General features: G+C 37.3%; 1 protein-coding gene across 1 annotated transcript; it reads left to right on the plus strand.

Annotated features, from left to right (window-relative positions):
- On the plus strand, positions 1-25,175 carry LOC144049520 (tricarboxylate transport protein B, mitochondrial). Its single transcript, XM_077562516.1, has 9 exons — positions 1-807; positions 13,132-13,239; positions 15,508-15,607; positions 19,645-19,783; positions 19,858-19,942; positions 20,073-20,177; positions 21,118-21,233; positions 21,298-21,371; positions 23,265-25,175. The coding sequence occupies exons 1-9, from the start codon at positions 696-698 to the stop codon at positions 23,377-23,379; spliced, it is 954 nt and encodes a 317-aa protein (XP_077418642.1). The 5' UTR covers positions 1-695; the 3' UTR covers positions 23,380-25,175.
- The last annotated feature ends 163 nt before the right edge of the window (positions 25,176-25,338 follow it).

Consider the following 25,338-nt stretch of genomic DNA (forward strand, 5'->3'; position numbering starts at 1 on the left):
GTCACTAAATTGCCCTTGTTTTGTCGTTTCATAAAAACGGTCGAGCTGAACTTGGTTTCAGTCCCAGTGAGAAGTGTTCAGTAGTTGTGAAGGGCGTGGCCGCGATGGACACGCGTTTTCTCTCTCTCTCTCTCACTCTCTCTTTCTTTAATGTTAAAACGTCCAAGACTCAAGAGAGAAAAAAGCAACACAACAATTCTATTTCTTTCGCTGTTGCTGCAAATCCCGACATGGGCGAAAAGGAAAGTCTTCGCCACGCCCTCCAAATCGTCTCATCGCGCTGCCACTCACGCACGCGCGCGCCCCTCTCTGCTCTCGTCCACGCGCTTTTCGCGAGGACATAAAAGTTCCTCGCAGCCGCAAGGCGCGTTCTCTCTTTTCTCCGCCGTTCCCCACTTCCGGGTTGCTTCACCATCTACTTTTCGATTGTCTCGTCGCCATGGCGACACGTAACAGCTACGGTCTCTTAAGTTCCCACGGCCAGTCCACGCGTGTCCAACTGTGAACACACACACACGCGCGGAGCTGCCGCGCGCGTCCACGAGGGTCCACCTGAGTCCGGGAGTGCGCGCGAGACAGCCGACGTACATCCGTGTATGTGTGACTGACTGGGTCAGCGGTTTTGGAGCTCAGCCTCCACAAAGATTGAAACACACCAGACAGACATTTTTCCTCGCTGTGATCTTTAAATCCAAATGGAGACAAAAGGAGCATTTGGAAGCCGTTTCCACACGCCGAGGTGTCTGGCGGCGGCGGCGCCTGCGGGGAAGTCCAAGTTAACCCATCCGGGGAAGGCGATTCTGGCAGGTATGTATATTAGATTTATTTTTAAACTATCGTACGTAAAGTGACATCAAATGTCGTCACGTATGATAACTTTTTACAACACTACACCGTACTAGGCGCTTTGAAGTCAGTCTGAACAATTCACCAGTTGCTCATTCTTTCTTTCTCGCTTTTTTTTTCTTTCGTTCTCTCTTTTTTCTTTCTTCCGTTGCCCTTGTCTTTGATGTGCCGTTATTTTTAATTTGACACTAGTGGTATTATTACCTAATTTGTAATATTTCTCCCCCATTAAAAACAACAACAACTTTACATTCACTATTTCCTGGAGGCATCACCGAGTACAGTGGTGCCTTGAGATACGAGTGCTCAGTGATCATGCTAGAATCTCGACCCCCCCCCCCCCCCACACACACATTGAAATGAATAAAAATGTGCTTAATCCGTAGAAAACGAGTTTATTGTGAAAAGAAACATGTCAAGCAAAACGGTGACTTTGCCACTGTTATTTGTATTTGTAAGACAAACAGCTATAAAACAAAAACAAAAAAGACTGTAAAACCTGCTTTTGATGGCAAAACTAATATAAATAATAATCTAAATGTAAGTAATTTAATTACAGGTATACACTTAAGAAATGCGCCATGATCGACTCGCCCCATTTACTCCTTAAAACGTATGAATCTTTGCTCACGATCACAACACTTTCTACTAGGGGTGTGCCAAAAAAATAGATTCTCATTTAGTATGATACAGAATCGATTTTAAATATCCCAAAATCGATTTTATTAAAATTATTTTATACTGTCTTCCCTTCGTTTGTGTATGCCTTTATTGGGAGCACTGTTCATGTTGTACCCGATTTGGCCACTGAGGGGCAGTGCGGTTCCACGTGGTCTAATACACTGTTAAGTTGTAGCCACATTAGAGAGTAGAAAGAAAAAGTCACGATCAAGTCATTCCAATAAAAGTTGTTTTTTTGCAGCGTGGAGCCGTTCTTTTGAGTGATAAAAGTGCCACGAGTAGCGCGCTAATTAGCATTAGCGAGTCAGACTGGAGTAGATCGTTACGATTCTTGAACATCGATAAATTGAAGCGAAAATCATTGTCAATCAAATCATTTTGAAAAAAAAAAATCGTTCTTAACCGAAAATCGATTCTGAATCGAATCGCAGACTGAAAAATCGGAATCGTGACACATTCAAAGATTTCCACCCCTAGTGAATAAGCACAAACAGGAAGCCAATATTTTGAGCGTATTCCGTAAATGAAGGAGATTGATGCTCGTCATGTCCTAAATCAAACACATTAAGTCATGATGCAGAAAATGTTGACCTGCAAGGTACTTGTGATTAAAACGGGAAAATGCTATTTCCAAATGGCTACATAGCTCATCCCCGCAAAGGGATGGCGGCCTTATCAGAATTTACCTGCCGTAGCAATGTCATTTCATTACATGCCGTATCAGTCTTTCTAAGCCGGGGCACTCTGCCACTTAATGCAGTTAGAGAGGAAGGAGCGATGCATGCAGGAGGGACAAAGGGGCAGTTATTAGAATTTTTTTTTTTTTGTTGTTGTTGCTCAGTTCTGCTATGTGCTGAATTTTCACAGGTCGTGTTTGCTTGCTTTGATTCAAAGAATGGAGGGAGGACTTTTAAAAACAGGGAAGTTCACCTGAGAGAATTATTATGCACATTGGTACTGCTGTTTTGGTTAGCAACCGAGATCTATGAAGTGACATAAATACAGTCGTTACGCTCTTTTGCTGAAAAAGGAAAACGTCCATTTCTTTTGAGGCATTCTTGGACAGGAAATGTTCTATTTGTTGCTTAATTTGAAATGTTTTTTTTTTTTTTTACTGGACTGCACATCAGTTGTTGTTGTTTACGCCCGCCCGCTGTGCTGTTGATTAGTGTGCAGCAGCACTTTCAGGTGATTGGAGTGGCGAGCGGCGACTTCAGTGGCGTTCCCATGTGGCGGCAACAGGCTTGTCGGTTGATTTCAGATGTGTGTGTAAAATAAATGCGCATATGTGTCAACAGGCATTTTACACATTGTCTGTAAAATTAATATAATGTAAATACCGATTCCAGTATTGTGTCAGTGCTGATGCTGTGTGTCTACATTAAAAAATAAAAATAAAAAAATAAAAATAATAATAATAAAAATTAAAAAAAAAAAAAAAAGCTCCGATACTATTACACGATACCACTTTACCAACCTTATAACACACTTCTGGGCAGGTGGAATAGGAACCATGTCAAACGTGTGCAGATTACGAATAGACAGATTATGGGCCGGGCCGATTATCGGTGCCGATATTTAGCATTTTGAGGAACATGGGCTATTTTTGCAAATATGAATGCCGATAAAGTTAATTTTGTGTTTTCTTCAGGGTTGGTAAAATGTTGCAAAAAGGTTGCAAAGATGGTCACAAAGAAATTTTGATCATGTTCTGACAAATGTTCACTGTTTGTGATTATCTTTTGAAATATTTGACAAACTATGGCAAGAAACCCTAAAATGTGCTATTTTCGCAGCACAGAGATGTCGAGCAATTTAAAACTGGGTCCATTGAATGGAAATTTTTATGTATATATTTATATAAAACTTATCTCGTCCTTCACCCTTATAAGAAAATTTTAAAAATAAAAACTGCACGTGCACGCATATGCCAACAATATTGTGCATTTAGTTGCTAAGCTAACACATTTACATATATATAAATCAGCACAAAGGCTTACACATACATTTTTAATTGAGCTCAATTTTCTACACTTGTACCGACTTATACGTGATTTAAATATTGTTGTTGTACTTTTGTTTTTATGCATCTTCTTAAACCCAGCCAGTGATTTACACCTTTTCAGGTTAATTCCAAAATGGTTCCACACATTTACACTTTTCGACTTTACTTTCCGATTTTACTTTCCGATTTTACTTGACACAGTTGCGGCATTCTATACAATTTGCCCGTTGTTGCTTGATGCCATCCTTTCCGTCCCCTCCCCCCGTCAACCCTCAGCAGCCTGACTGACTGTCTCGTCCCGTGTCGAACCATCCCCCCCACCCCCACCCCCACCCCTTCCTTTTCTCACTGTAGCTCGTTTCCAGCCTGTCTGTCCAGTTTTGCAACGACAGCAGCGTCGCGCTGTGATTGTCGCAACTCCTGCGGGGTCCAAGATGTGGAGATAAAACCCGATTTTGGGGGGTGAGAATGACGGTGCATCTCTCTCTCTCTCCAGTGACGTTGACGCGCGAGTGCTATCTCACGGGGGTCCGTGCGGAAGGAGAAGGACTTTCTAGAGCATGCCTGAGGGCTCCGAGTAGACAAAGCAAGAAGTGGAAGGTCAAAGCTTAATGCACTCCGGCTCACGTACTTAGACAGCGAGTGGTCCACAATTGCCAAAGCTTTCCGGGCTGCCATTGGTTAGTTGAGCTCCTCTCACTCTGCCGATGGTTGAAGTTGGGACGCGGAACGAGGGCGACTTTTCCGGCCTGAGGGCAGAGAGCAAAAATAAAACAAAATGGACCTCAGATTTTGTTGTTCCTTTAAAAGGCTTTTCTGTGACAGATTGAAAGAACGTTTATATAGTTGTTGTGTTTTTTCCACCCCTCCTCCAGAGATTCCTCCATTCTTTTGCTTTCTTCCCTGAGTGCTTGTCACCTCTCGGGCCGAGAGGGCTCGTCAAAGCGTGCGCTTATTCCCGAGGACTTGCCGTCACCCCCCCCCCCCCCCCCCACACACACACACACAACTCCCAGTCAACCAGCTTGTCACTTTTTTCCAATGGAAGTGACTCAGCTCAGTGCCTTTTTTTTTTGTTCACCTTTTTGTGTTAAGGTCTCGTCAACATCGACAATTGTCTTATATTATTTTGTGTATGTATTGCAACTAAGCAAACCACTCCTTTCGGAGTACAGTCATTTGTTTCCAGAGTTCAATTTGTCTGGTCTTTTTAGTCTTGGTTTTAATGATGAATTCACTGCCATTGACGGCTATGGACGTCAAAAATTTCTTTTGCACTATTTTTATTAGTTTCACATTTTTATTCCACTTTTGTTAACAAGAATTTGAAAACCCAGATTTTTCAAATTTATAGAAACATGGTCTACGTATATAGAATTTTTTAACCTAATTCTGGTTACTTAATTCTGTCTGTTAGCGAGAGCCACTACATCGTGATAACTTACATTGATGTTTCTGCATCTGGCAATTTATTATTATATTATATTATTAGTATGGGATTTTTTTTTAATGGGCTTTAGGTGAACTGATGAATACACACACGCTCGCACGCACGCACGCACACACACACACACACACACGCACATACACACACACACACGCACATACACATACTCACCCACATACAAAAAAAAGGGTATATATATATATATATATATATATATATATATATATATATATATATATATATATATATATATATATATATGTGTGTGTGTGTATATATATATATGTATATGTATTTAAAAAAAAAAAAAAAAAAAACATTTATTAAATTGTTTTTAATTGATTTGTTGGATTTAAAAAAAAAAAAAAAAAGAGCAATGATGATGTCAAATCGAATGAACAATACTGAGCTCTCCTGTGAGAAAAAAAAAAAAAAAAGAAAACCCAGATTTTTTTTTATTGTATTAAAACAGAAATAAAAAATTGGGACTAATCGTGAGTTAACCAGTAAAGTCATGCGATTAATTATGATTAAAAATTTTAAGCGCCTGACGCCCCTAATTTTTAACAATCTTTTCTTAAAAAAAAAAAAAAAAAGTTTATTAATTTTAATTTTAATTATTATTATTTTTTTAAGAAAAGATTATGAAAAAAATTAGGGGCATCAGGCGATTTAAAATTTGTAATCGTAATTAATCACATGACTTCCCTAGTTAACTCACGATTAATCACAAATTTTACATTTGTTCTAAATGTACCAAAAAAAAATCTAGGTTTTCATACTGTTTTTAACAATTTTTTTTATTTTTTATTTTTAAAATAGAAATAATTCAAATGAATTTTTGACGTCTATAGCCGTCAATGGCAGCGAATGAGTAAAACATTTTTTCTTTTCTTTTTTTTTTTAAATTCTAATCAAAAGCTCACTTTAATTTAAAAATTTTAAATGATTGTTGTGTAAGGTGTTTTTGTTGTCCTTGATACGTGTTTTTACCTCCTAATTTACTTCACTCTCATTTTACCATCTTATTCTTGATTTATTTAGATTTTTATCACTTTCATATTTTAAGTTAGTCCAAACTTAATTGAGCCAAGGCACATGTGAAACATTGGAAACATCTCACAGCACACCACCAAACACATTTTTATTTTATTTTTTCAAGTAAAAGCTATTGTCTGACCTCAGGTGCTTTTTTTTGTCGACATGATGCGTTTTGTTTTACGAGAGGAATATTTTTATTTATTTATTTATTTTGCTCTATTAACTCTTTGACTGACAGACGTTTTCAGAAAAGGGATGCCGTGGGTGCTAGCCGATTTAAGCATTTTTGACTGATCTTTCAAGGTCCACAGAAAATGTTGTGTTTGGACTATGGAAACACACATACTACCAAATGAAAGATTGGACTCTCATCTTTCATCAGAAAAAAAACTTTGTCTCTACCTTATTCCGTTTTTCAGTAATCAACAATAGAAAATGGTTAGTTTCACCTCTGTTTTGAAACAAACGTCTTTTAACGTCTTTGGCACTCCTCCATAGGATTTTACTAAACGTTATTTAACGTTTTTGGCAGTCAAAGAGTTAAGCGCTCCAGATAGTGGATGGATGGTAAGAGTAACCATATTTCTTCAACTTTAACATCACTAATCCCACTATTAGGCTGTGAAACCGTGTTATAGTTCTGCCACTGATGTTCATTGATGATGTTTCACGAAATGGTCCTTAGAATTTGTGGACCAAAATTTAGGAAAATAATAGTTAAAAAACACTCGGCCCCAGAAAAATTGCCCTGTACGCCAGATGGCCAGTCCAGCTCTGAACTAACAAATAAATAATATATTAGTACGTAGGGGTGTTAGAAAAAATCGAAAATCGATTCGGCAATATATCGCGATATTCAAGCGCGCAATTCTTGAATCGATTCGATATGCGGCCGCATCGATTTTTAAACATCATTTTTTTATGGTAATATTCAACAAAACGTCTTACTTAGGGTTAGGATTTACACATTAAGCATGGAAGAATGTTATATTCATGGAACATTAAGCCTTAATATTTTTATTTCAGTGCTGTTCAAACATGAAACAGACGGCAACCTGAATTTTCAGATAAATAAATACATTTTCAGACAAATCTTACAGTGTACAAGTTTACTGATGAGTATTTTCTAAATTTCAGTAGAAAAAAAATAATCGCAATAATCAATTTCTAGATTAATCGGTATCGAATCGAATCGTGACTTATGAATCGTGATACGAATCGAATCGCAAAATGATATTTACGCTTATTGAGCTCGTTGGCTAAACAAACTAAGTGCAGTTCTATTATCTCTTTGACTGCCAAAAACGTTAAATAACGTTTAGTAAAATCCTATGGAGGAGTGCCAAAGACGTTAAAAGACGTTTTTTTTTTCAAAACAGAGGTGAAACTAACCATTTTCTATTGTTGATTACTGAAAAACGGAAGAAGGTAGAAACAAACTTTTTTTTCTGATGAAAGATGAGAGTCCAATCTTTCATTTGGTAGTATGTGTGTTTCCATAGTCCAAACACATCATTTTCTGTGGACCTTGAAAGATCAGTCAAAATGCTTAAATCGGCTGGCACCCACGGCATCCCTTTTCTGAAAATGCTTGGCAGTCAAAGAGTTAATTAATCTTGCACAACACGTGTGCTCTGTTGCCTCCTTATCAGTAGTTTGAACAGTTCTCATGTAAAATGAATGATTGTAGAAGAAGAAGAACCCTTGAGCCATGAGGGAACGTTGCCCGGGACATAGGAAGCCTAAAAGCAAAAGGCCACATCCAGATGAATAATTCTTTTCATCTTCCACATCACCGTAAATATTACACGTCTATTTATAGGAAGGCCTTCCTTCATTCTTCACCATTAAAAATGGACGTCATAACGTTTTCCTTTTTTCTCATCCCATGAGAATAAAAAAATGCGCAACATGTGGATTAATAATGAATTGATATCGCTACTTACGGTATTAATTGGCTGGCACGAGCATGCATGATGATGGCTATGCATTATTGATTGGTTGGATTTTCATCCTATTTCCTTTTGGCTGTGATGTGTGATCAGTTTTAGAGATTGCTGCACTTTAACCTGTCTTGGAGTAAGCGTCACTTACGGATTTACGGAGAGGCAGATGTGCGGAGGATCATTAGAGTCACAGAAGCAGGCAGGAGAAGAAAATGTTCCTCCCCCATCAGCTGTTTATTGGCCTGCTCACCTGGCATTTTAGCTGTTTAACCCTTTGACTGCCAGACGTTTTCAGAAACGGGATGTCGCCAGTGCCAGCCGATTTAAGCATTTTGACTGATCTTTCAAGGTCCACAGAAAATGTTGTGTTTGGACTATGAAAACACACATACTACCAAATGAAAGATTGGACTCTCATCTTTCATCAGAAAAAAAAGTTTGTTTCTACCTTATTCCGTTCTTCAGTAATCAACAATAGAAAATGGTTACTTTCACCGAAATTCTCTGTTTTGAAACAAAAAGCGGAAAAAAAGAGCTTTTTGTGAAACGATGTTATTTCATGCACTCTAGTGAATTGTACACTTCTTTTTGTCCATGAATGATGCCACAAACACCTAAATAGTGCTTTACTTCTGTAAAACGCTTTCACCAACAATGAAAAAGTGTTTCCCTCTACCCGTTTCAAAAAAATAAAAAATAATTGGATGACGTCATTTAACGTCATTGGCAGCCCTCCGTAGGTTTTTACTTGACGTCTTTTAACGTCAGTGGCAGTGAAAGAGTTAAAAATCAGCACGAAAAAAAAAAATCCAGCGGATATTAGCTCTTTTAAAATTGCCGAAAATTTGGCCAATTTTTACTTTTGTAACTTATGAATCTCTGTGTTCTAAAGTTAAACCGATAAAATTCATATTTTTATTGTGGGAAGCGTAAACGGACCAAAAAAAAAAGTTTTTGTATTCGTTGTATTTCTTTTAATTAATCGGTTATTTCAGGAATTTTATTCTCCCAAGTATCCGAACTTTGGCCTAAAAAAGATGCAAAGGCAACAAAGGAGTGGCATTTTAAGGTCATTAGTACATTTGGATGAAGTGCGATAATGCAATAGGGCTTGGCTATTTGGGGAGTCGGGACTATATATTTTTGATTCGGCCATTAACTCATTTGCTCCCAAAAACGTATAAATACGTTCTATTTTCAATGGTTATATTAGTTCCCCCAAGACGTATTTATATGTTTTTTTATGTTTATTTTTATGTTAGAGCATACAGAAGGCTTTGATGCAGCCTCTCAACTGCGGCGAACGGTTGAGGAAATGGTATTTATTACAAAAACAGCCAGCAGGTGGCAGCAGAGCAAAAGAGATCAACCAGGGCCATGTTGAAAAAAAAGCTCATTTACCCACAGTTCTAAACAGATTTGTGAACAATGATGAAACTTAGCTATATTCTAATGCTAATCGCCGCAAAATGGAAACCGATAGAAATATTCATTTTTTTCACTGATAAAAGAAGGCACTCTAATGTTTCTTTTGCGAGGTTCCATGCTTTTATAGCAGTAGAACGCAATATTATGTGGGCCTTGCAAAATCAGTCAAAATCCAGGAAAACAGGCCGGGAGCGAAGGGGGTTGCTTCAGTGAAAATGGCTGGGAGTGAATGAGTGAAAAGAGATGCTGTTTTTTTTTTTTTACATGCTAGGGACTAATGGAATCATAATTAATTGATGTTTGTGCGTTTTCTGCACTTTCAATTTGAAATTACCTTCAGTGTTTGAACAAAGGAAAACATAATTTTTTTAAAATCCGATTCATTGACAGCTTCATCAATTAAAACATCATTAGTTGCAGCCCTACGATGTTGTGTTTAGAAATAGGACAGGAGCGCTTTTCCATTTGTCATCCAAATAGCCTGTTTCTATATATCTGACAAGGCAGTTTTTTTTTTTTTTGCTTTTTTTAAATCTCTGCCTCTTGGCGCCGAATATCACTCCGGTGCCATTTCCATTTCTCTCTGGCGTAATAGCAAGTGTCAAGGATCTATGTGGATGCATTGATTTTATGACCGCGCGAGACGAGTCACTGGTGGTGGTGGGTGGGGGCGGGGGGGGGGGTGTCGTATGAGGATGGAGGATGGGAAGGTTCTGCAGCAGAGGTTGAAGATAAAGATTAATGGCTATTTGGCACATGTAACCCACGTTTGGCCGCGGCATTCATTTAAAGTGTGTTTGTTTGTGCGAACGTGTGCCAGTTTGCAAACGCAGACCAGACAAGCCAAGACGCATCGGCCTCAGCGGTTCTTCGATCATGTGTGTGCCGTGCTGCCAATTGTCACTTGTTTTCATCTGTGCTCGTGAATGAGGTTGATTCGTTTTCCTCTTAACACGAAACGCAGCGACCTGATTAGGCCACATCATCGCGGCTGGTATGAAGTGTGGGGAGGATCATGTGACGTCTGTTAACCCTTGGAGGGCTCGCTTGTCCCCAAGGATTATTGGAATTACGGCTAACATGAGTGATCACGAGGGTCACCGCGCCGCTTTAGCTGCAAGATGAATGACTTGATTCAGTGAATGGGGGTGAAGGGTCAATTTCACGAGTGTGTCAGAAAAGTTCCAGGACTGATGTCACAAAATATATACAGTCAATGTCTAAGGAACTAAACCAAAAACCATGGATTTACATGTGACTGGACTGTCCAAAGGGCTCTCGCAGCTAAAGCCAGAGTTCCGGAGGGCAGCCATCTTACGTTGCCACTTTTACAGACAACGGTTGCTACAGTTTCCTGACTACTGTTATCAGTGCCTGTTTTTCGCTCGGATCTCTGTATGGAGTAATGAGAGCCTCACAAAGAGCGAACTTCACTGTTTGCATCGACCATTCAGACTCTAAAAATAGCTGGGTCAAAAAAAATAACAACCAATTATGGGTCAAAAATGGACTGATCCTCTACTTGGGTCAAACAAAACAAAACAACCTAGAAAGTAGCGTCAAATTTACCCAAGTAGAGGATCAGAACATTTTGACCCATAATTGGGTTATTTTTGACCCAGCTATTTTTAGTGTCTGAATAGTCGATGTAAACGGTGAAGTTCGCTCTTTTTGGCTTTTTATAAAAAAATTTTTTTTTTGCAAAACAACCCAGAAAGTAGGATCAAATTGACGCAAGAAGTAGACAAATTTTTGAGCCATAATAAAAGTTTTGACCCAATTGATGGCTCCGATAACAGTCATAATCAGATAAATCTTTGCGTAACACCCAGCGATATAACTTAGAAGAGAAAATTAAGTACAGTGATACCTCAGCTCACGAACTTAATTGGTTCCCAGAAAGTGTGTGTGAGGCGAAAAGTTCGTCTTCCAAACATTTATTTCCCATAGGAAACCATTAAAATGAGAATAATCCGTTCCCAGGTCCCCATAAAACATAATTTTCTACTAAATAAGCCTTAAAACTACACAAAATATACCTTATTTTATGTATAATAAATGTGCTATTGTATTGTAATTAACTAAGTCACACAAACGCACACTTCGTTCGTGTTTTTCGATGATCTCCTTCTTCTGCTCGACCGTAATTTTCTTTAAGGTCTTCTTAGGCTTAACACTAGCCTGTGGTTGGGTCTTTTTCAGTCCCATGATAGCAAAAGCACACTCCAAAATGGTCCAAAATGTCTACCAAACACAAACCACGTCCGCACTCAAAGAAAGGGGGTGATGAACTGGGACGCCGTGAGCGTGCGTCAGCTTCTCGTGATTTCTCGTGTCGCGTGATTTGGTTCGTCCGCCGAAAACTAGTTCGTCAGCTGAGACTATATGCTCGCGAATTTAATGTTCGGGAGGCGAAAAGTTCGTGAGCTGAAGCGTTCGTCAGCCGAGGTATCACTGTATTTTCTTAGTAATGAAATGTACATGTAGTGCTTCTCCCAGACTTATTGGTACAACTGTATGTCCTACACAATGGCGTTGTCACCGTAGAGTCAAAAAATAACAGGAAAACACCGCAGAGAAATCAATGTATTCAAGTTAGGCCGTCTTGGTGATTGGCAATGTAAGATGGCCGCCTGTGGCTTCATTTATTCCAATGCGTTGACAATCCAGTCATATATCAATCCGTGTGGAAAACCCTGACAACAAAACCTTGACATGAACTGCTAAGTGACTTTTGTGAAGTGAGATTACCAGTCCTGGAACTTTTCTGACAACCCAAAATATTTCAAATAAATCTTTATGTAGGTGATAATGTGAGTAATTTCTCATTTTAGATTGGTCCAATTAAAAATAAAATCCTTAATATTGCTAATTTATGATCATGTAGTGGACGGTGATCAATTCCTACTACTTTTTATATAGGCTGGCGTATAATACCTGATTGGATTGAAGTCAAAGACATCTTCCCTTATTGATTTTCCCTTAAATTAGATCAGCTCCTCCTACAGATGGGATGATCAAATTGGTAGAAGTGAGTAAATGTGATTTAGCTATGTTAGGATGTGGTCATGTCTGGAATCCACATTAACCCTAACCGTAAAACATTTTTATTTCCTTTTCACTAGCGTTTCGGTTTTATTTTCAACCATTTGTGATCTCTCTGCTTATGTGTGTTAGCAGATAGAGTGTACGTGTGTGTGTGTGTGTGTGTGTCATTGAGTTAATGGAGGGTCTTGGCCTGTGTAATGGAGCCCCGCCCAGCAGGCTGCATGATTTAATTAACGTCATCCTTCTCTGCGTCCTCCCTCCTTCCCGTGTGACTCATCTGTATTGTGCGTTCGACAGCAGGCTTTAGGACAGCCTGCCCCTGTCTTGTGTGAAAATGGATTCCTATTTTTGATCTGGCTTCCATTTTTCCAGTCATGGTCAAACGTAATCAACCCCAAATGTGCTCCTCGTGACTCCGCCGAGTGGTTTGGGTGTGGCTTTGAAACGGCTTCAACCCGCTCATTCCTCTTCCTCGCTCGCCAGCCCGCCTTTCAGTGTTTACGGAGGGAAAAGTCGTTTTCCAACGGTCTGTGACGTCATGGCACCTTGTTGTCATGCAAGCGCGGGCCGCTGGAAGATGCCGCCTGAAGCTAAGCTAGTGTGCTAAGCTAAGAGCAGTTGTTGTATCCAATTGTGATCATTTTAAAGTTCAGTTGACTTGGGTTTGACACGGTTTGCTTAATTTCCAGGTGGTATTGCTGGCGGCATTGAGATTTGCATCACCTTCCCCACCGAGTATGTGAAGACCCAATTGCAGCTGGATGAGAGGGCCAATCCTCCCAAGTACAGAGGAGTAGGTGAGTTTGGCCAGTTTCATGCAAATTGTAAATATAGGAAAAACGTCATAGTTTTCCGAGGCCATCAAGAGGCAAACACGTCATATCCTTTAAGTTTAACATGATTTTCGGCATATGGTAATTATTACCTATTAACTCATATTCTTATTTCAGTTCAATTGTCATAAGGAAAAGCACTAATATACACTATAAAATATATTTAAAGTAAAATATCTCCGCTATGGAGGACCAAAACTGGCAAATAAATAAGGGGGAAAATAAAAACGGATGTAAAAAATATAAGTGAGAAATGAATTACAAAAATAAATATAAATGGAAACACAAACAACAAAATATGTCCATAAATAAATAAATAAAAGTAAAAATAAATACAAAAATAAAAAACGAGATTCCAAAACTAAAAATAAATATAATAATATAGTCCAACCCAAGACATGCTTAGGACCACCCCCCTCATTTGAATAACATTTCGTCCTGAGCGTCCGCAGCATGAAATAAATAAATGTGAGAGCAGAGTGTTTTTATTTATTGATTGATATTTAATTCTATTTATATATGTATTTTTTAAATTTATTTCCCAATTTTTTTTATATTTATTTTTTGAATCTCGTTTTTATTTTTTTTATTTTATTTGTACTTTTATTTATTTATGATTTTTGTTCATTTATATTTTTTGTATTTAATTTTTCAATTATATTTTTTATATCTGTTTTCATGTTCACTTTTATTTATTTATTTATTTTTTATTTTGACAGCTTTGGTCCTCGGGAGCTCATTATCTAATTACATTCCCTAATGCATTAGGATTCCCGGATGTCACTGTGATGGTTTCACTTAAGACACAGAAAGAAAACAAAAGCAATTTCAACTTGCACGCAATGCATATACATACACACGCACAATTACACACAGATCTGCTGTCGTGTCTTGCGTCTTGGGGAACATGCTAATGAGCGCTCCCGAGTCCTGACAGCTGCTGCTTTTTCTGCTCTCTGGTGCCGTTGCTTCGGAGCAATAGTTATTCCTTGTCAACTCTGAAGTTGCTTCATGTGTAAATAGGCTAATGTTTGCTATCAGACTTGCTGGTAGTAAAATAATAATAATAATAATAATATTGTCCGCTCCATTTTACATGCATTTTACCACAGCTCTTTTTGGCCACGAATGGGTAAACGTTTTCCATGTTATGAGCCTCGAAGGCCATTCTAAATTAAAATTAATTAATTATTACTGGCTTTTAATGATATAATAATCATGCAAATGTAATCACAGAACATTTATTTTTGCTGCTATTTTTCATGAGATTTTTCCACGGCTACACAAAAGCCCGTTCTCGCAAATGTTATTCACAAATCTGTTTGAATCTGTGTTAGTGAGCATTTCTCCTTTGCCGAGATAATATTAAGATGCTGATTGGGCAACATGATTCTTTTTAGGAACAAAATATCTGAATCATTCCGTAGTCTAATTGGAGGCAATTCTTGCTCAATTGAGCTCAATTAGATATACTAAAAACTATCAAAAATTTTATTTCAGCTTGATATGTAACTATGAAATGTTAAATTTAATGTTAGAAGAGAATATTTAAAATGCATTTTGTGTGTTAGAATATGCGTAAACAGAGTCAAACGAGTGCAGTGTTCCAAAATGTATAAATTCTTAAGCAAATTTGAGCAAAAATTGAAAGAGTAGGCCTAATAAATAATATAATTTATATATATATATTGTAGTTACTCTGATATTCTATTTCAAATTAGGTCAGATTTAATTAAGCATGTGTGTCTTAAATGTTTTGCTTTTTATCATACATTTGAGTGTTTTTCAAAATAGCTTAGCAGGTCACATCAAATACTATGTATCATTATTTTCCAACCTTTATTCAAACAAATAAAAAAAATCTCACAGCACTCAACCAAACAAAAATGTCACAGTAAGTATATTACTGTATACTGAAATAAATTGTCTCAATTTACTCATAAATGTACTCAGTTTGTTGTATTATACAGTATACTGTAAATGGCAACAGGTGGATACGCCGGTTAATTGTGCCTCCTGCCACCTAGTGGTATAGCATGTAATTGGTCTGTTTGTAACTATATTTATCGCTGACATAGTTACATAAAAAAAAAAAAAAAGATACAATATTTGTAGTAAATAGAATGGAAGTGAAATTGAATCATTTCCTGATGATAACTCGCAACTGTTGGGAATCACTGAAAAAAAATTAAAATAAATAAATAAATAAAACACCTGTATTTCATCCTCTAGGTGACTGCGTGAAGCAGACGGTGCAGAGTCACGGTGTCAAAGGACTCTACAGAGGACTCAGCTCGCTGCTCTATGGATCCATTCCCAAATCTGCAGTCAGGTATGCAATAAACTCCCGAAAACGCAAAGCGGAGGTAAACAAGAGCGCCCGATGGCAACAGGATTTAATGAACTGATCCAGATGAGCTGATATGATTACCACAAGCTTATTACAATCGTCATAAAACTGACAATTATTAACTCAAGGGACACATCACTGCATCTGGTTTGCAGCTGCGTGCTGTGGTAGAAGGTTAAACATCCAATCTTTTTTTTTTTTTTGCAGCTTGCTACTGGAAAGCTAGAGTAAAAGAACAACGCGCGGCAGCCGTCGTACCTTGAAGCGTTAGCTCACACAGTCCAATTATTCTAGTCCATTACCCGCCACGCATAGCAGAAATGCCACGCCGCTCTGGAGAGTGATGGTGTTGTTGTTCTCGCACAGCCATGACATTTATCTCCTGTCAAATACAAACGCGCACAATCTGAATAAAGCCAAGGCAGTTTTTTTTATTTATTATTATTTATTTTGCATTGTTTGCATACCTGCACGTGTGTGTGTTGCTGGAGGATAGAGTTGGTCCGTGTGATGGAAAGACAGGTCTAGTCAAGCGGAGAAAAAAAATGCCACTCAAACCCAGGCAGGGTCTCAGTGGGCCACAGACTGGGAAGCTTTGTCGGTTTGTTTATATTTGTTGGTGAGAACCATGTTGAGTTTTACACCACGGTGGGGACATTTTCACTAGGGCTCGATTCTAATTTCCTCAATCAATTCGATTTCGATTTATTTCACTTCAATACGATTTTGATTTATTATGGAACATCAATTCTTCTTAAATATCAAGGACATGATAAAAACGCCACACACATTAAATTCCAGACTAAATTTTGTGGAGGCAGTAGCTGGTTGAATGATTTAGTTTATTAATGAAAGTATTATAATCACTTAAGTGTTAACCAAACATTGACATCAGCAAGGATAATTTTTTTTTTCATAATTCTAATTTAATAATTGTACATGTAAATTAAAAAGATTCTGAATTGTCCTAAAGTGTAATAAATCAGGTCTTTCATAAATGTAAGAAAATAATTTTAAATTCATGTAAACAGTAAATTAAAAAAAGGCCTTTAAAATTCTGTTTTCTTATGAATTTATTGGAAAAAGGAGATAATAATTTTATGTTTTATGAATCGATATCAGGCTCGAACAAGGAAAATCGATTATTCGATTTTTTTAAAGGACATCACCATAGAACAGTATAGTAATATATTTTTTTTAATTCTACGTTATGTTTTGACTGCAAGTATTTATGCAGTAAAATAATGCATAATGTTGTTTTCTTATTAAAACACTTTAAAAAAATCACTTTTGGGGGGTAGGGGGTAGAAATGCATTTTAATGGCATTTTCTTTCACTTTAATAGTGAACGTTGATTTGAGTTACGAGCATGTTCACTGAACAAATTTGACTCTGGCGTAAAGACAGCGCGCGTCCTGTTCCATGTAGTTAGTTTGATGCCATTTTGGCAGCATTGTAATCAAACGAAGACATCAACAATCTCATTTCATCTCGATATTAATCAGCCTTATGATGAGTCGCAATGATGAAAGGCTGATGTCAGGCACTTACCAGTAGTTAATGTAAACAATATTAGATCATTTTGGCTACTTTAGCCCTGAGGAACATTTTGCTTTTGTATCTCAATCCTCATCGATTGGTTCATTTCATTTAGGCTCCGTCCATTAAGTAATTATTCAAGTACTATTTTTTTTTTTTTACTCCCATCTTCCATCCGATCCACCCCAATTACTTTATTGTATGACTCCCTCTCGTCTCGCACCGCCCCTTTTTTTCTTTATTCTCCCCCATCCTATTAAGTGATTGCCTGCAACACCATCATGTTCCACAGCGTCTATTTCTGGGTCATCCGAAAGGCAAGGCCAAGGAGGGCCGAGAGAGTAGCTGACCTCTTCTTCCCTTCAGTATTTAATTTGTACCATTATTTAATCCCCATTTCCTAACTGCTTCTTTAACACTTAACAAATTCAATACACAGTGGGGCAAAATTATTATTGTTTGGATCCAGTTCTTGTATTTAGATTGACTCATTTTTGTTTTGTTTTATGTCGTGCGTGAATTTCTCATTTCCTCTCCTTTACTTCATCCCTTCACTGAAGCTGACCTTGTACAAAGATCCTCTAATGAAGATTGTTCGGCGCTCTGACTCATCTCGGAATCTCAGCCAGGACTTAAGGGCACATTCTAAGCAAGGAAGCTTGGACCGCTTACATTGGCAATGGTGCAAATTGGCAGTCAGAGAACAGCTTGACTATCCAATTTAATAACAAGTGGAGTGTCACAGGGTTGGCAGTCAAGTGAGCTGCCACTTTTTTTTTCTTTTTTTAAATTTTTTTACCAGATGTGGGAAAGAGGTATGAAGATAGCAAGTAGTGTGTGACGACGAGTGCGACAGAAGAGCAGATGCGGCGAGTTAATGAGCAGAGGAGAATCCTGCAATAAACAGACGGAGTTAAAAGGAAAAGGTGGGCATGGGGGACTTTGTGTAGACTTATTAGGATGGCAAGCAGAAGCTGTTGGAGTAAAGAATCTTTTCCTCCGCGTGTTCGTTGTTGTTCGGGTAGAGAGGATGTTGATTTTCTGAATACAGACTGGAGATCGGTGAACAGGTCCTTCTTCCTAACAAGAAAACAACATCAGTCTGTCCTCCCTTGCCCATTTTTATTTTGATAGATTTACCGGGCATCCTCCTCCTGAAGCACTCTATTAATAACCTTCTTGTAAAGGACACGCTGGTACGAGAATGATTGCATTGTCACTCATAGCCCACCTCCCTCTTTCTCTTGAAGCTTGGTTGGCTCCCATGGCGGCCGTCTCTCATCCCTTACTGGTTAACCAACAGTTCATTTGTCTTCTTTGTGGATACAGGCAGGAGTCCTCGGGCCCAACCGATATGCTTTTTTTTTTAGGTCGATGCCTATACCGATTTTTTGCAGAAAAAAATACAGATTATTTAAAATATATATTTAATGCATAAAATGACCCCCTCCCCCCCCCATTCCTTTTCAATGGGTGTCACTTAGGCACTAACTTTTGCTATTAAGATTTACTCTGCTTTGAATGACAAGTCCATAGTATGACCTTAACAACACATTTCATGAAGTATATGAGATTATTCTATAGATTTATGTGTCAATAATAAAACCATTCTTACTTGTTTATAACTGCTGTACTGTATGTGGTTAGAGTACATATTTGGGCTGGAAAAAAAAGCAATCACGATTATTTGATTGAGATTGAAATCATGATTAGAACAATTTGTGATTTAGTATTTATTAAACAACTAAAGCTGCTCAACTACTTAAAAGTGTCATCGTAGCGTCATGTCCATTCATTCTTGCACTTTGTTTTTGTCAAGTACAAATTATGTTGTAAATATTATGTGGAATTCAAGCCTCAAGGAAGTTACGATTGAATTTTATTAAAATAACTCGTTTTTCACACATTGGTAAGAATCTGTGCCTTTGCGTAGTGTTATCTTACCTGTGGGTATGTGTTCCCACAGCATTTGCGTGTGAATATCCGTTATTTGAAGGGAAAATACTCCCGAAGTCGATGCTAACTTGCGGTTAGCATTTGAATGGGACTCTCCCTTCGCTTTTAGCATTAGCACAAGGCTAGCGATGTTTTAAAAACGAAGCATGTTTTGTATGTAAATATACAATGGTGGTTATTTTTACTGTCGTGTGTTTAGTTTTACAGTTAACTCCAACTGAGATGTCATTAAACGTCTTAAAGGGCGCTTTGGGCAACAGAATAACATACGCTAAACACTTGCTAGTTGCTAATGCTATGTGAGGAAAATGGTGCATTCAGGGTACTTTCACAGCGTCGGAAATTTCAAGTTGCCCTTCAACTATAAAATATATTCCCTTCATTAACACAGGGTTTTAATGCAGCTCATATTAGATCTCATTAAATTGTTACTTGAAGCTAATTAGTTGTCCCTCGAGTGTTTGCTATGCACTTATCGGGTTATTCTATGAAATCCATTGTTCTCTACTTTTTTTTGTGGTCAGGTTTGGAGTATTTGAGTTCCTCAGTAACCAAGCAAAGGATGAGTCAGGTCGACTGGACAGCACTCGAGGACTGCTGTGTGGGCTCGCAGCCGGTGTGATGGAGGCCGTGTTGGTGGTCTGTCCCATGGAAACTATCAAGGTGTGTGACAAATTGACAATGTATGGTGCATTCATTCAATGGATGTGATCAAATTTCATTTTCATCCCGTCAAGGTTAAATTTATCCATGACCAGACTTCAGCAAACCCCAAGTACAGGGGCTTCTACCATGGGGTCAGAGAGATAGTCAGAGCTCAAGGTAAAAGCCTCCTGATGCCATCAACAGGGTTAACGCGCCCTCTACTGGCCGAACGCAGCAATACGGCTGAACATAAAGAAGCCACATCCCACCCTGATGAATTTTGACATCCTCTTTTATGCTTGACCAGGTTTAAGAGGGACCTACCAGGGTCTCACTGCGACCGTGCTCAAACAAGGCTCCAATCAGGCCATTCGCTTCTTTGTGATGACCTCGCTCAAGAACTGGTACAAAGGTCAGAAAACTGGAGTGCACATGCTTTGAAAGGGATTGAGAATACCATGTAAATGCCGTTTTGCATTGTTTTTGCTTCCTTGAACCTTGCTAATGGCACTGCTAACCAAAACAGCAGCACCTATATTATTATTATTATTATTATGTGTCCATAGACAAATTGCTGTCAATGGGCCGAAACCTCCTATCTCACAATTTGGTAAATTTCATATTTTTTCCACAAATCTATACTATTGGTCAGTCCACACGTGAAGGTGTTATTTTATTTTATTTTATTTTTATACTTTTTTTTTTTTTTAACCAATCTAAGTGTTAATAATGGCTTGCGCTCTTTGACATGGGTATCCTGAAAAGTGGAGATTTTGGAGGCACACTGATTCAACCCGATTTAATGAAAATTCTTTATACTTCATTTAAAATTGTAAGAAAAACAATGTCACACTGCATTTTATTTAAAAAAAATGTAAAAGATATTTGCAATTTTAATTTTGCAAAAATAAAATGGAAAAGCTATAAAGTATTTAAAAAAAAATACATTGGAAATGATACAAAATTTCACACTAATACTAGTAAGTTTTTGCTTGGTCTTTTTAGTTTCTTTTTTTAACTGCAAAAAAATAATTGTGACTTTTATTTAGTACATGTACTAAATTTAATTTAGCATCATGTTTCATAAACGTAAGACAATTCTGTTCCTTCCATTTTCCTGTATTTAGCCTTCAGTTGGGGGGGGGGGCAACCCTGATATACGTACTGTATTTAACAGCCTGCCTTGGATTTTTCAGCATTACAAATATGTTTATAATATCTTATTAATTAATAAAATGTTGAGAAACGTATAGCCTCTTACTTGAGTTTCTCTCTCCGTTTAGCGCCTTTAAGATTTTACCTTATGTGATTGTTAATGAAGGGCGTATTTTTCTATGACGTCGTCCCACAAGGTGATGACCCCAATAAATCCATCAATCCTGTCGTGACTGGAACCTTCGGCGCTATAGCTGGAGCAGCAAGCGTGTTTGGAAACACTCCGCTCGATGTCATCAAGACAAGGATGCAGGTACAAAGTTGTTTGTGTTTGTTGCCGGGCATCTTGAACGTTAGACTTGTGTTTCCTTCCAAAGGGTCTTGAAGCGCATAAGTACAAGAGCACGCTGGACTGTGCGGTGAAGATTCTGCGACATGAAGGCTTGGCAGCGTGAGTCGGCTTGTATTCTTGTTTGTTGGCTTAAGTAAAAAAAAAAAAATCTAAACCTTTCCCACCAACAAAATGTGATCTATAGAACTTCATTTAAAAAGATCCCAAGCGCATTCGAGAGTATGTGTTATGGATGGATAAAAGCAAAAAATATATATATATTTTTATTATTATTATTTTTTAATTTTTTTATTCCAAAAGGTATGTTTGGTGAAAATACAACACTGCCCATCACCAGAAGAACACCAAATCTGTAGTAACGCATGGTGGTAGCATCATCATGCTTTGTGGCTGTTTTCTTCAGCTGAAATTGGAGCCTTGGACATGATGGAGTGGATTACAGTTCCAAATGCGTGTCATTGTAACCACTAAACCTTCAGGCTTCTGCAAGAAGGAGGAAGAAAAACAGGAAAAGCCTTTTAGAGCATCTGAACTTTATTTGGGTTTAATCAGAGGCACTTTAAATGGTAGCAGGTGTGTGCTGACTCACATTCTTTAAATGTGATTGGTTATTTCTGAGCAGTCGCATCCCCAGTCACAACAGGGTGTCCATACTTATGCAACCAAATTAATGCAGTTGTTTATTTTTACGTCCCCTCTCGGTAATACTTTTTTTTCCCCCCTCAAGTTGAGTTTATTGCTGTCATGAATGGTCGAAAAAGGTTCAAAAAGATTTCCCTTGATCTAATTTTTAAACAGGGGTGTGTAGACTTTTTATATCCTCTGTAGAACACAGCTGTATTGCCTTTGATGCAAGAGACTAAAAAGGCTATTGATCTATGACAGGGGTCTGCAACCTGCGGCTCTGGAGCCACATGTGGCTCTTTCGTCGCTCTCTAAAAACAAATGAGTAGAAATTAAAAAAAAAAAATTGTTACACATTTTTTAGATTAGATATTACTTATGAATTAGGAATGAATTAATGATTTACAAAAAAATGAATAATTAAGTCAACATTTTTAAGTTTTCAGAAAAATAGAGATGAAAGGTAGATGAAAAAGTTTTAGGAATTACCTAAAAATGTCCAAAAAGTGACCATGAATGTCCAACAAGGAAGAGAAAAGGCAGAAAATTTGAATTTGCCAAAAATGTCAGAGAAAAGAATAAAAACAAAAGAAGAAATCCTGAAGATAACCATAAAACATACAAAATTGCCAAAAAAGTCAGATTTTTTTTCTCAAAAGGCAAAAAAGAAAACATTTAAAAAGTGGCTATAAAATATCCAAAAACAAAAGAAGAATTAACAAAATTACCATAAAATTTCAAAAAAAATCTGAAAATTGATAGCAAAAAAGCTGAAAAAAAGTAAGAGGCAAAAAATTACTGTTTCCATAAAGTTGCCAAAAATGTCAGAAATTCGACAGAAAAGTCTAAAAATGTATGAAAAACAAAGTTTGATAAATTACCAAAAATAAATAATTCAAAAACAGAAGACAAAAGGCAGAAGCAAATAAATCTCTACAGACTTTCAGTGCATTAGACTAACATACTGTTTCCTTCATCACAATGCTCAAACGTTTTTGCGGCTTTTTATTTTTTTTTTATTTGCCCTAAAATAGCTCTTTTGATCATAAAGGTTGCTGACCCCTGATCTATGACATACAGTGACTAACAGAACAATTAGATTCTCTTCCACTAGATGGCAGAAGATGCATCTTAAACTGGATTCACATTTTGTGAGTTTTCTTAGGTGGTAATGGTATCAGACACTTCATGGTAATTAGGAACCACTTACCTCACTCCAAGTTAACTATAATAATAATAATAATAATAATAATAGGAAAAACCTCTCCATATGCTCGAGTCCATTTTACAACCACATTATTGTCCAATGAATACTTTTGTTCCCGCTCTTCTTAATTTTATACTCTCTTGTGTGCCCTCCATCAATAGTTTCTATAAAGGCACCGTTCCTCGTCTGGGTCGCGTATGTCTGGACGTGGCTATCGTGTTCATCATCTACGAGGAGGTGGTCAAGGTTCTGAACAGAGTGTGGAAGACGGACTGAGCTGCGGGACGGCCGCTTCCCTGCTTCTCTTGCTGCTTCCGACACACGTCCCAGTTCGGTAAGCGGGCTGTTTGTTCACTCTAAATTTAAGTGCTGAGGTTCAGATATAATCAGAATGTTCTCATGATTACATGAAATCAAAATAGCCACGTAGGTACTTTGTCACCCTCCAGTGGTCAGTTAAGTATGTGCAGCTCAATGAAGATTAGATTCGTGTTTTGGAATTCGCTGGAATCTTAATACTTTTTGATCATATTTCAATTTGTTCAAATAATACTTGACTTTTGCAGCTGCATGCTTTAGACAGTCATTCAGATAAACTACAGTCGCATTCATAAACAAAGCCTTTAATAGAATGATTTTATTATTTAATTTAAAGACCCAGTTTATTTTTATAAAATGATTTTATTGCCATCATGATCCTTTCATTCTAAAGTATAGATATATTTTATCTCTGTGTCAGATGCCAAATGCAAAAATGTAATTTATAAAGATAGTCTATTTAGAATGTTATGGTGTATTTATTGATTTGAATGTTTCGTATGTGTATGTTTAAAAAAAAGAAAAAGAAAGATGTAGTTGCTGTTGTGTCTTTGTCCCCAAATTCTAGTCTGTATGTAATGCTGTTGTAAGATGCATAAAAAAAAATCTATATATATCCAATTGCTGTATTTAAAGTTGAACTGAGACCCAACATGAAGACCTCCAAGTGCTTTTCACCTTAGCAGGCTGCTGGTTGGTGATGCGTCTTTGGTTTCCTTCTCTTTTTTTTTTTTTTTTTTTTTTTCTAATCTTCTCATTTAAAAAGTTTTTTTTTCCAGTGTTGTGATTCTCATGAAAATGTGGTAGGAAATTGTACAAAAGAAGCAATAAGTTATAATTTGATACTTGATAATGAATCAAATAGGACATATTTGTGACATCAATTCAGTACAAAAACAAACAAAACTGATCCATGTTCAGCTTTTGAACTTTTTTTATTTATTTTTTTGTATAAAATCCTACTAAATTATCCTGAGAACAGGCTCCTTAAGTGCCATGCTACAATGGGAGCTTGCTTATAATGGTTCACTCATGTGCCTTTTTGGGTCAGTATCACTATGAAGTGTCTTTTCTGTCCTCACTGACTGGTAACATCCATAAGTTAATGTTCAGAATTGTTGTCTTTTTTCAATGAGGCTAAAAGAGTGGATTGAAGAATAAATATGTACACTTACTGCATGTACGGTAATTTTCGTCATATTATGAGCGCAGCTGGGTGTTGTCCAGCTTAACATGTCCACCATGTCATAGTGAAATATCAATTTCTGTATAAAATATTTCAGAAAATTTTAAATATCATTCTTAAACAGTACACAGTTGCTAACTGAATCATGTTGCCAACCGTGTGCTCATTAAATGCTAACATTAGCCAAAAATGTCCACCCTGTCATTGTTCACCATATTTTGCATGTTTAAAAAAAAAAAAAAAGAAAGGAAAAAAAGTGGGCGTTTGACTAATATGAAATTCTAACAGCCAAGTCTCAAATACACCTCATGGTGATATTGACTCTTTTATGTACCGTACCTACTATTACTGATTTGAATAGTATTACTCATGTAACATTCCTGACAAGCAGCCATGTTAAAAAAAAGTCTCTTTCGTTCCAGCACTGTGAAACATGACTGAATATACGAGTACTTTGTGTTTTTTTTCTTCTCATTTGGCCAAAGAAATTACGTGTACAGTATTCCGTTTGTGTCGCAGGTTCATGTCTTAATGAAACCTTTGTGCAATAAACACTGTCCTCCTGTTATGTTGGTTTAATAAAGGTTCATATTTCATTAAAAAAAGGAAGCTTTTCTTTAAAACACTTAAAATGTTAAGTCAAGTCAAAAATTGTCTTTGCAATAATAGTTCTGTGCCAACACTAGTGTTAACACGGTGTTCTGATTAATAGTATGTTTGTGGAATATGAA

The sequence above is a fragment of the Vanacampus margaritifer genome, chromosome 3 (assembly GCF_051991255.1).
Source record: "Vanacampus margaritifer isolate UIUO_Vmar chromosome 3, RoL_Vmar_1.0, whole genome shotgun sequence".
Taxonomy (NCBI): Eukaryota; Metazoa; Chordata; class Actinopteri; order Syngnathiformes; family Syngnathidae; genus Vanacampus; species Vanacampus margaritifer.